The 12,243-nt window shown below is 34.7% G+C and overlaps 1 protein-coding gene across 4 annotated transcripts in view; it reads left to right on the top strand.

The window, feature by feature from the left end:
• The window catches only part of fam135a (family with sequence similarity 135 member A), a 98,587-nt gene that overhangs the window by 52,423 nt on the left and 33,921 nt on the right, over positions 1-12,243 (top strand). For all 4 annotated transcript variants that reach the window (XM_039738590.1, XM_039738587.1, XM_039738588.1 and 1 more), the window contains exons 4-9: positions 2,039-2,118; positions 4,517-4,656; positions 4,740-4,810; positions 5,084-5,257; positions 10,806-10,932; positions 11,634-11,787. In XM_039738590.1, coding sequence (XP_039594524.1) covers positions 2,039-2,118; positions 4,517-4,656; positions 4,740-4,810; positions 5,084-5,257; positions 10,806-10,932; positions 11,634-11,787 — 746 coding nt within the window. The remainder of the gene's footprint in view (positions 1-2,038; positions 2,119-4,516; positions 4,657-4,739; positions 4,811-5,083; positions 5,258-10,805; positions 10,933-11,633; positions 11,788-12,243) is intronic.

Below are 12,243 nucleotides of genomic sequence, written 5' to 3'. Positions count from 1 at the left end.
ATTCAGTCCGATGTGTCACCCTGCTTGCTACACTTACAAAGAAACCAATATAGGCTTTACCATTCTTGGGTGACCACAGCCATACCACACTATCGTGTCAACCTTTTCTCTCCCTGCTTTTATGGCTCTTTTTCTAAAAATGTGTCCCTGTTGACTTTCCTGTGCCCTACTGCACTGTAACTTCTGGAAGCTTCTTGAAAACTAGTCATCGGCTCAGAGAACATAGTCTAACCGGGTGCCAGAAACAGTTTGCAAATTCTGTCTTTCTTATTTGAAACTCACAACAGGCTAAGTCAGAGAATAATGTGCAGGTTGCTACTCTAGGTTAGGATTGATTATTAATATGTTTATTTAATTTGTTGATCAGTGTTTGGATTGCAGATCTCCTTAGAAACAAATGTGGTTGTAAACCATAGCATTTTCTGATTTGGTAGTACAGTACTTAATTCTTTAACATTTGATTCATGCTAAAATTAACATACATGATAATGAACTTGCACTAAGAATCTGCATATAATTTTTTACCATTTCTATGTGAACTGGTATCTCTTAAAATAAAACCGTAACAATACTCAACAAATGCTGATAGAACGAGTAACAGCAAGGCATTCTTTTCCCAACATGTCATTTTTAAATATAACTTTGTGTTTTAATCTTTATTCATTAATTTGTAAGTACATGGTTATTTTGTATTTATCAAAAATAAAGGAAAACAAAGATTCTGATCTTAGTTTCAAACTGAAAAATACCTGTCATCTGACCAAGTACAGTAAGTGTGAAATTTGGTTATTAACTAGAAGACCTGGACTTGTGTATTTCAATTATAATACAAAGGATGGCTTTTTATGTTTATCTCTTGTGACTGTAGTACTTGAAACTGGTGGTGGAGTTTGCACAGTAATTTTTTTTTTGTTTGTTTTGATCATAAAAATATATAAACAGGTTTCTGTGATTAGTCGTGAAATTGGAAAATAAAGTTAATGAACAATTGCTCCATAGTTTATTATTTAAAATGTGACATTTATTTTGATAAATTTTTTGGTGGGCCTGGGATTCCCAGTCTTGAGAAAAGTGGCATAGGTTGTGCCAGTCATGCCAGTGTAGAATGATAAAATGTACTGACTGCTCCAGTAATGCTATAGACAGGGGCACCTAAGGAAAGTTAGGTGTGCAAAGGGAGAAAACATATAATGATCCCCCAGGGATAAAGATGGTCGTCATGCCAGAATGTGTCAGGGATGCCACACTTTCCTTGATTAGAGAACTTGATGGCTGATAATAAGATTAATGGCCTCCTGGCTAATAGAGAGCAAGTAACACGCAGTCCCAAGCTATGAGGCTAAACAGCAAGTTGCCTCTGCAAGTCGACTGGTTGGGGGTAGGATTCCACTTGCATTTACCAGTCTAAGGAAAAATAATTTAGGAAGAACTGAAGGAGTCCATCTACCACATCTGTCTGTACTTGTTGATGTATTGGGCATTTATTTACCATATCAGTATCATCTGAGTAAGAAGCATTGAAAATGGGTTTATTCTCTCTATGGAATGCCTTTTTTGGGTATGATATAATGTATAGTTGTTACTTTATTTGTACATTGTTACAATTTGTCCCAAAAAAAAAAAAAGCTATTCCATTCACTTATTATAATGATTACATTTATAACAACTTATTTAGCATTTTCCCAATATCACAGTTATTCCAAGCACTGGTATTCTTTTCAAGCTGTGTCTTTGTTTTCAAAGAGCGATATGAAAGCTCTTGGCAATTCATTGAATAAGATGCAGAATATCCTACATGATTTTTCTAATGAGTAACATAAAAAAGGTTATTTTAAAGAGTGTAAGTGTAAGATTGTATTGGCATAACTGAGCCATGTTTAAACCTAGAAAGAACAGAGTGACATGCAAATGAACAGAAACCCCTCCTGTTTTTTATTGAATTGTTTTGTGCAGTCTTAATTTGTTCATTTTTCTTTAAAAAATGGTTGAAATTATCTTACCATATTTGTTACACTTAATATATAATTTGTTTTTACAGTTTTTATCAGATTCGTTCAGCTTTGAAGGTGCCTTCCAGAATTCCTCACAAAATAGAAGCCAGTTTACTACGTGCTGCAGGTTAGTAATATGTCTTTATACTATAAGGAAAGTGTGACTTTTATGTGTGTTGTACGTTTTTTCCTCCAATTTCTTCTTTAGAATAGTTTTTTTTTGTTGTTGTTTGTTTAATAAAGATTCATGATTGAACAGAATTAAAGAGATATGGCAGTTTTTTCTCCATCACCTGTAGATAACAGTGTAAGTTCTTTGAAGTTTCAATAAATTTGACAATATAGTTTTCAAAAAAGTTATTAAAGTTTGCATCTTTGGTTACATATGAGAGCATAACACACAATAAATGTGTAGTGTTTAACAGCAATATACTGCTAAGGAAAATGTATGTGATGCAGACCAGTGTTCATCCAAATACATACCTCTTTAACATACATTGGCAGAAGTTGACCAAATGTATTACTCTTAAATGTATCTAGTTATTAGATCATATTTGAGGTTTCAAATGAAAAGATATGAAATATGCTTTATATATTTTTTTAAATTTCTAGTTTATCTTGTTTAATCTTTAACCTTTGTTCAAGCATGTTTTATACATCTATTGAATAAGCACAGTTATTTCAGTTTCTTCTGAGAGAGGATTATTAAAAAAGGTAAGGTTTTCATTCTGCATAATTTGAAGATGCTTATTAAAATCAGTGAAATAGTAAAGAATTCAAAAGTGCATGCATAGTAATATGTGGACTTCCAAATTAAATTTAAGGCAGCACATTTGGCTGTTTTCTGGTTCTGTATTCCTTTTCTATTGTTTTCCTTATAACTCTGGCCATTAGCCATCTGTTATCCATCCATCCATCCATCCATCCATCCTCTTCCGCTTATCCGAGGTCGGGTCGTGGGGGTAGCAGCTTAAGCAGAGAGGCCCAGACTTCCCTCTCCCCGGCCACTTCTTCCAGCTCTTCCGGGAGAATCCCAAGGCGTTCCCAGGTCAGCCGGGAGACATAGTCCCTCCAGCGTGTCCTGGGTCTTCCCCGGGGCCTCCTTCCGGTTGGACGTGCCCGGAACACCTCACCAGGGAGGCGTCCAGGAGGCATCCTGATCAGATGCCTGAGCCAGCTCATCTGACTCCTCTCGATGTGTTAACTGTTAACTTTTTAAATTTTTTTTTTATTATTACTGCGTGCATACCTGCTGTCAGATTTATGTTACATGTTTATAGTGTTTAAGGTTTCTAGCCTAGCACCCAGTGCTGTTGAGTTTAGAGAGAGACATAATCTCACAAGATTCGGTCTTTGAAGGTTAACAGTTATGCTTTTGCGTAATAGCAAAAATTATTCTTTCTCATGGGAACTTTGAAAAAATTCCACTGTCAAACAATTCATTGTGGCACAAGTACCATCCCTACTCACTGTCTTCAGGAGTTTTCCTCCAGATACCTTATTTGAATGTATACCTTTGGACATGAAAAGCTTGTAGTAAAACACATTTTGTTTAGATATGTATGCCAAGTTATGTGAATAATAAAGGGATGAAATCTAAACTATTTGAGAAATTCTGTTGTATCCAATAAGAGCAATTAAACATAAATTTTAATGAAATTATGACATGCTTTGCCGTTTATAAACCATTTTTAATTCTGTTCTTTACTAATTTATGCTTTTGGTATTCTGTTCATCAAGTTCAGTCCTGGAGTCCTCAGTGTTGTTGGTTTTTGCTCCAACCAGTTCCCTAATCAGGAAGTCATTTTTCCTTTAATTGACCTCATTGTTTAACTAGCTGCTGATTTTATCTTTTACTTTGCATTCACAAACATACATTAGTATAAAATTTACATTTCTAAGAAACTTATGTAAATAAATATTTTCAATTTAGCCTCAGTTTTAAATTATTAACTCCATTTTGTCATTTTTCTGTTAGTTCACATTTTTTTTCAGTTATCTTCCTTAATTGTATCCTAATAATTAACAAAAAGTGGAGTAGACACCAGGCCAGATATCAAGGAATATTGTAAGGGTACAGCTGCTTCGGTTTCACACCTACTATCCAATAATAGCTTAAATAACCAGAAAATGGAATTAAAACCATGACAATTATGAATGAAAAAAAAAACCGATTTAAAGGAAAAAACACTGTTATATTCATGTAAAAAGACATGAGTGCTTGGCTTCAAAACATAGACACTGTGGAATTACAGTTTCTTGAATTAAAGTAGGAGCCCAATTAAAAGCAGAGGTTTTAGCCACAGGGATTACTCAGACTTGAACTTAAGATTCAATGCAAGGAAAAAAGGATGTATTGGCACCTTAAAATAATTTCATGGTGAATTCTGAATGTCATCCTTGACAACTTGAGCCACAATGTACATCATTTCAGTGATACTTACGCAAAGCTATTACATTGTTTTCTAAACTCGTGTGCTACGTACGGTAAATTAAGGTGTGAACTAAAAATATTTGTCTTTTAGGTCCAGAACTTGCATTTCCAGCCAGTGTCCATGATTCCGTCATATGCAGCAAAACATTTCAGATTCTTTATAAAAATGAAGAAATAATTGTAAATGATGTTATGATCTTTAAAGTGAAAATGCTGCTTGATGAAAAAAAGGTAATTTCTGGATTAAGTGTTTTTTTTATTCTTTTTTTGCTAATTTTTTTTCACATTTTAATTAACTTTTTTCTTTTGAATAGATTGAAGAGTCTTTAAATGAAATGGATTTTCAGCTTTCATTAGACCTTCATTTCACAGATGCCGACTATTCGTAAGTATTGAAAAAAGCAAAAAAGGATAATTTTGTTAAAACAAAAAATTCATGAGTACTTGCAAGAAACCTCATTTTCGGTGTTCTACAACACATAGTTTGTCATAAATGGCCATGTACTTAAATACAAGTGTGTTTTCACATTTCATGTTAATTGATATATTCAGAGCTTAGAAATAAAATAATAAAGTCTTCCTTACCACAGTCCATTATTTGCCTGTTCAGTATCAGTAAATCTGCTTTCTAAGAAGGTATTTTCCTCCTTTCTTTCAGGCCTGATGATCTGAGCACACTCCAGCTGATAAGCAACCGCACACTGAAATTACACTTTAGCCTACACGGTGGTCTTCATCATCACGTCAATGTCATGTTTGATTATTTTCATCTCTCTGTTGTATCACTAGCAATTCATGGATCTTTAGTTGCACTACATCAACCACTGATTAGGTAAGGTAAATACTGTAGACAAAAACTATATTAACCCTGAAGGAAATTCCCAAATGTTTTATCAAAAGTTTATGTTCTGCATCATACAACATTGTGAAGTGTTGAAAATGACATCTCAGAAGTTTAAAACCATCCTGGCAGTAAGGAGACTTATCAGAGAGCGTAATGGCAGGTGGCAATGTGACCTTATACAACACTGTCTGCAGCAGTTCATTGGGATCAGTCTTTTGCTGAAGGTGGTACTCTGTTTAGTTGTTACGGTATGCAAAGGGTAAGTGCTAGTGCTGGGCGTTATACCGGTTCATACCAAAAACCGTTTTTTATTTTTGTTATGATATGGATTTGACTTATACCTGAACACCGGTTTAAATAGCCTAAACAGCGTTTGGAACGTGGCGCAGCGGGAAACTGTTTAAGGGGGGACCATTTTCACTGCTGCACCGCAAAAGAGGAATGCCGCGGAGTACATGCGTTAGTGGAGGTATTGAGCACTGAAAATGGAGAGAGCACATTCCTAAACGGAAGCTATAGCAGACAATAAAGTTGAACATGATGACACAGAAGAACTTTTTAACGAAAAAAGGTGCCGTGTCTGTTGTCTGAAGATACTTTGGTTTTAAAAGTTCCAATGTGTGAATACTGTTTCTATAGTACTGGACTACTGGATAATACTTCAAGCCAAGTTGTACTTGTTTTATTTTTTTCCAATACTGTGTAATGTACCTGGTTACTGTGTAATAATGTGACAATGCCGGTTCCCTACAGACTCCCTCTTCCCATATGGGAATCTGTTGAACCAACACCGTTGATAGTTATGACCGAGATGAGCTGAGAAATCTCATTGAAGTCAGGGGGTGGTGGAAAGTGCTCAAATGCTTTTGTTAAAAACAGTCAAAAGTAAAACAAAGTGTCCATTGTGCAGTGTTCAGAAAAATACAGTACCCAAATAAATAGCAAATCCATAAAACCAGTGAAACGTGGGGATAAAATCCATAATAAATAAATCCGTTAAAATAGAGGTTAAAATGCAGCCTCTCCGATCGCAGCACACAACCTTCTGTCTCCAAGTGCTCACCCTTTACGGGCGTTGCTGGTGGAGCCTTTGCAGCACAAACTGCTTTCTGCCAACTCCTGTGTTGGCTGCCGCCACACTGCGCAGTCAGACCATCCGAGATTGGCACACCTCCCGTCTTCCTTCGCGCTCACTCAGACACTCCTCGGATCCATTGGGTGGTCTTAAATTTCGTTCACCCCACTCAACACGCTTAGTTAGTGGGATAACCCAGCCCCTAGATCGCCTAAGCCTGAGCTCTCTCATGGAGCCCCAGCTTGTGCTGCCTTCACCTTCCTGGTGTCTGGATCATCTCCCGTGACTGCCTTTTCCCTTCTGTAACCTCCTTGTGTTCTGTCTTTTCTTTTTTGCTTTCCCCTATCCTGCCGGCTCATAAATATACATCTCCGTCGGCGCAGTGCCTTATTCGCTTGCCGTAGTAAGCCGATGAATCAATACAGAACGATCAGGTGCGACTCGCCCCAATCACCTCATCAACTCCCAGCAGTCGTGCAATCGCACCCACGGAGACGGACATGGCAAACTGGATTTAAAAACAGACCTTTTATTTTAAGCCGCAGACCCACTATGCCACAAATAGCATTATAAATGCAAGTTGCAGTTTTATTATTTATGTATGTATGTAGCTTAGCTTGAAGCAAGGTCCATATTAATGCAATTTGCCTTAATGACGGTTCAGTTGGTAAAGATGTCATCACCAAGTTGCACTTGTTTTATTTTATTTTATTTTGATGAATACTGTGTAAGGTACCTGGGCTTGAAGTTTTGAAGTAATAGTATTATTACTGGAAGTTGCACTATTATTTTTTATTGTTAATATTTATTAGTTTAAATATTATGCAGTTTAATGATGGTAAAGTTGTTAAAAAATGTCACTTTAACATGTCGGTGGACAGAGATTGTTAACATTAACAGAAAGTGTATTTATTCCTTTTCTAAGACATGTTCAGTGCAATACAACTTTTGACAAGCACCTCTGGATATTTTACTAAGTCTAAATGCCTCTTTGGATGGTTGACAATATGTTGTCAAAATTATAGTTTTAAGTTTTTGCAAAATTTGTTCAATAAAAAGGTTCTATATTTTGACTGCATCTGTCATGCAATGTGATTCCTTCTCTTCATTAGTGCCATCTCCTTGAAAACTTTATAACTTTATGGGGCCAAGCAAACCTGTATTAATACTTGTGTGCACATTAAAATGTTTTTTTGTACAATGTACAATACTCATTACAGTGGAATAGGTTATTCTTAGCCAGTCTACTGAAGTAATTGCAGTGGAAAATGTGGTTAACATCCATTCATGCATGGGGGAAAAAAAATACAGTCGAATACCGTGAAACCGGTATAATTTAGAAAAATACCGTGATATAGAATTTTGGTCTTACTGCCCACCCCTAGTAAGTGCCATTGTCCATGATAGCAAGAAGTTTAATTGCAGTACAAATAAAAATGCTTGCTTAGACAAAATCAACATTAAAATCCTCATTCTTTTTGAGAAATTGAAGTGTTTTGAATTATTTGGAAAACTAACCTGTTGTATGGTGCAGGATAAACAACTTCATTGTCACCCATTCACTGTCAGTTGATTATTATTTCATTACTATTTTCAATTAATTGAATTGGACAAAAGGTTACTATAAAACTGTATCTGAGGAGTTATCATGATTCTGCAAGTTGTAAACTAAACAAGTAAACAGGGACAACAGCATTATGTCAGTTTAACAGAAGTTTTTATAAACGTCAAAACTGCTTGATGATTTGTGGATCACATTAAGTGTCATACACCCTTCAATTCATTTTGTACACCATGTTATTACCAAAATATATTTTAAATAGGATAAAGCCTATCCCTAGTAGTGTCAAGTGCAAGGCAGGAATTTGTGCGAGAGAGCAACAGCAAAAGGCATATAATGAATACATACTGCACATAAATTAAACGGCTAGTCAAAAAATATTTTGCAAGAGAGCATCAGGCTTATTTGGGTTTTGTTTACATAACCGCAAAGATATCCAGGCACTCATGGATAGGCTTTTTTAAGATGGCATGGTTTCTATTTTAATTATGTTAGCTTACTAAAATATCCTACATGGGGAGCTGAATAGTTTTGTGTATTTTTATCCAGTATTCTATTATTTAAAATGTTCTTGCTTCCAAGATTTTGAATTAAAAAAAAAAAAAAAATACCACTGGCTGAAAATGATTGATGTCAGTTTTTTTTCTTACCTTTTAATGATAAAGAATGACTGGTTTGACTTCACACCCTTGTCAGTAACGCTTAGTATGATATACTTAAACACTAAACAGTTAAATGAACGAAGGTCCTGTCTACTGTGTGGAGAGAGATGTCCATGTTATTTGTCTTACCCAACTTAGGTGTTGATTGTGAATTCCTCTCTTGTAACACACTTATTTCACTGAAGTGCTGTTTCACTAGAATATAGAGTCATATGAAAAAGTTTGGGAACCCCTCTTAATTCTTTGGATTTTTGTTTATCATTGGCTGAGCTTTCAAAGTAGCAACTTCCTTTTAATATATAACATGCCTTATGGAAACAGTAGTATTTCAGCAGTGACATTACGTTTATTGGATTAGCAGAAAATATGCAATATGCATCACAACAAAATTAGACAGGTTCATAAATTTGGGCACCCCAACAGAGATATTACATCAATATTTAGTTGAGCTGTCCTAGAAAAAAAAGGGTGTCACTCAAACACAGTCACCTATCCATTGACATATCAACATTAATTTCTAAGAGTCTACACATAGTGTGTATGGTCTATAATTATTCAGAAGAGACTGGTTTAGACAACTATATATATATATAAAAAACTTGAGCTCATAAAAGTATGTTTCAGGTTATCTTTTAAGAAACAGTGCAGCAGTACAAAAGGATGATATTTTGGTTAGCAGTATTCACCTGTGGCACTAGAAGACTGGGATTGATTCCCAAAACAGACACTGCATGAGTTGGTTCTGCATTTTCTCCACATGGAGAATATGTCACAGGTTTTTCTACTAGATATTCTGGTTTTCTCTAGCTCCATATGTATCTGAATTGGACTGAGCAAGATAAGAAGGTGAATTAATGGAGAGATAGGTCTATAGGAATGTTTCACAAGCAAAACTCCATGATTTCCATATGTCAGTAGCTATTTTATTTATACATTAGCCATGTTACCTGTCAAAGATAGGTAATAGAATACATTTTAAAATGTATCCCATCTCTTCCCTTGCTTGTATCTTTAGCACCTTTCTTCCTTGCCCTTGTGTAATGGAAGCTCTCTTGACCAGCACTCCCACTATTGATCATGTGTCTGTCAAGCCTGCTTCTCAGACTTTGTCATTTCGAGGTTCCTTGCTCACCTCACATTTGCTTTTATACTTCAAGTCTTTGAAGATGACGGTCAGTGCGCCACCTACACTTTTAATCCTCCTTGTGTGTGTCATACTTCCTATTTCAGTCACATCACCAAAGACAGATTGATCAATCTGATTGCTCAGAGGAACCAGACGCGCACATAGAGCTTAGCATTTTATTATATAGTAGATAGATATATTTATATACAGTACTGTATAATGTTTGTTTCAATGCAATCTTTATGTAGTGTTGTTAAGACTTAAACGTTCCACTTGCTTTCTTAATCAGTGCTACACCATTTGAAATAAATCTGGATTTTTCGGCAGTTATCTACTTTCTGTTCATGCATTTGATTTACACTTAAATAAATGCTTTTAGAGCTCTTTGTGATAGTCAGTTCGTATTATTCAAACTCTGTACCTGCAAGTTGTACTCTTATTAGTACATGGCAACTTTAGTAGAAAGAAAAAATATTCACAAATAAATATTTTGAGTTATACATAGAGATCTATAAATTGCTTTTTTTAAAATTACATACCTTTTATCACTTTGATAACAATCCACACAAGAATTGATAAGATTGGTCATTCACCAACAAGTACTAAAAAACACAGGTAAAAATGAATGTAAATTGCATTTAAGACTGGGGCCAGGATGTTACTCTTCACACAAAGGGATGTTAGAATATGGAACAGACTGCCAAGTTATTAAGCTGAATAGGAAACTTGGATAACATTTTAAAAGCATTTGGGTGAGATCATGGGGTAACTTAGAAAAATGCTCAGATAAACATGCTGAACTGAATTGTCTTGTGTTATTTGTGAAATAACTAGGTATTTTTGCAATATTATTTACAAGCTATATGTTTATTCTATGTAGTATTTTTAAAAATAGAAATTGAATTTAGCACTTAACATTTTTTACTGCATGTTTTCTTTTGAAAGTTCTGTTTTATAAACGGACTTGGTAATACCACTATATTGTCACACCATTAAAAAAGGTTGCATTTCTGGACCCAGAATGCTATTCAGAGTCAACTAGTAAGCAGTATGTCATTATTTCTTTTTAGTTTGTATAATGTTTTTTATGCTTTTTTTTTATCCATTTTAAGCTTTCCTCGACCTATAAAGAATAATTGGCTTAACAGGAATGCACCAGCCCAAACTAAGGACTCTGTAATTCCAACTCTTGAAAGTGTGGTGTTTGGAGGAGGTTACACAAAGCAACTCTCCCCAGATGTAAGCCAATTTATAATTTCATTTTATGATTTCATTCTTCTAGTATGTTCTAATAAGTCTTTTAATGTGATAATGACCAGAACGGTACTGTATGTAACGGAATATCTTTGCGGAGATATTTTTCATTTGATAGTTTAGAGTATTCTGTGTGAACTCAGACCCATTATGTTTTTTTTTTTTCTTTGTTTTACATAGTAGTGTTAAGCTTGAAAATTGTTTTCTTTGATTGTGATTATTTTTAAACTGCAAAAAGAAAGTTGTGTTGTTTTGTTTTTGGAAAGTACAATACACTGTTCTGTTTATCACTGAGCACTGAATAAGTACTATGAAGTATAAAAGAACATTGTGTATCTTTTATGTGGCATATAATATTGTAAGTTAGTAGTATTATCAGCCTAGTGTAGATCTAATCTTTGATCTTTATGAAAAGTCATCACACACATCCCTATTTGTGTTTATTTGTTTGCCTTTGTGAGTATTAATGTCACCATTTACAATACTAATTCAGACAGACTTTTGCTGGTTTCACAAGTTAATAATTATAATAATTGCAATAATTACAAGATAATAATCGTTTTATTTGCTTTAGTTTTACTTGTTCTTTCATAGTGGCACATTATGTGCCCGTGGAAAACTAAATAGCTTTTGGATGGCACCGTTTTAATTTTGATACTCAAGTTTTTTGCTTTCTTTCATTACAGGGAACATCATTTCTAGTATCTGAGAACTGCTTACAGCATGCCTTCAGCTTCCATTATACTCTCTGTGCAAGTTTACTTCTTGCCTACCAGGGCCTTTTTGATTATTTTACTACAATTACACGAGATATACCATCATCACACAGATTGGAGCTTGGTATGTTGAAACTTAGTTTTGTGTTAAGTCATGGTCCCAAGTTTAAGACTTTGTTATTGTAAATCCTGCCACTTTGGTATTTAAATGAATATATTGAACTTAGTAAAAAGGATAAATTGGCAAATATTTTATATGTTGCAGAGAGTCAAGTATAATCAATTTTGCTAGAATCATCAGAATAAATTTAAAAAAAAGAAAACTTTACAGATTGCAAGAAGTGAGTAAATGCCATCAGTGCTTACTTCACTTCTGAGGACACTGTGCTATTTTATTTTTAAAGCATATTCTTTATCAGGTATTATAAAATGAAGTATTGTTACAAAACATTTCTCCACACTTGAAACAATGCCACCAAAATGTAGAAATACTGTATATAAAACCAATACACTAATTTATTAAGACACACAAAAAATGAAAGAGTATGAAACAGACCAAAAACAAAATCCTCCCATCTCT

The sequence above is a fragment of the Polypterus senegalus genome, chromosome 16 (genome assembly GCF_016835505.1).
Source record: "Polypterus senegalus isolate Bchr_013 chromosome 16, ASM1683550v1, whole genome shotgun sequence".
Classification (NCBI taxonomy): domain Eukaryota; kingdom Metazoa; phylum Chordata; class Cladistia; order Polypteriformes; family Polypteridae; genus Polypterus; species Polypterus senegalus.
Note: the sequence above shows the minus strand (reverse complement) of the source record. Positions and strands in the feature narration are given on the sequence as shown.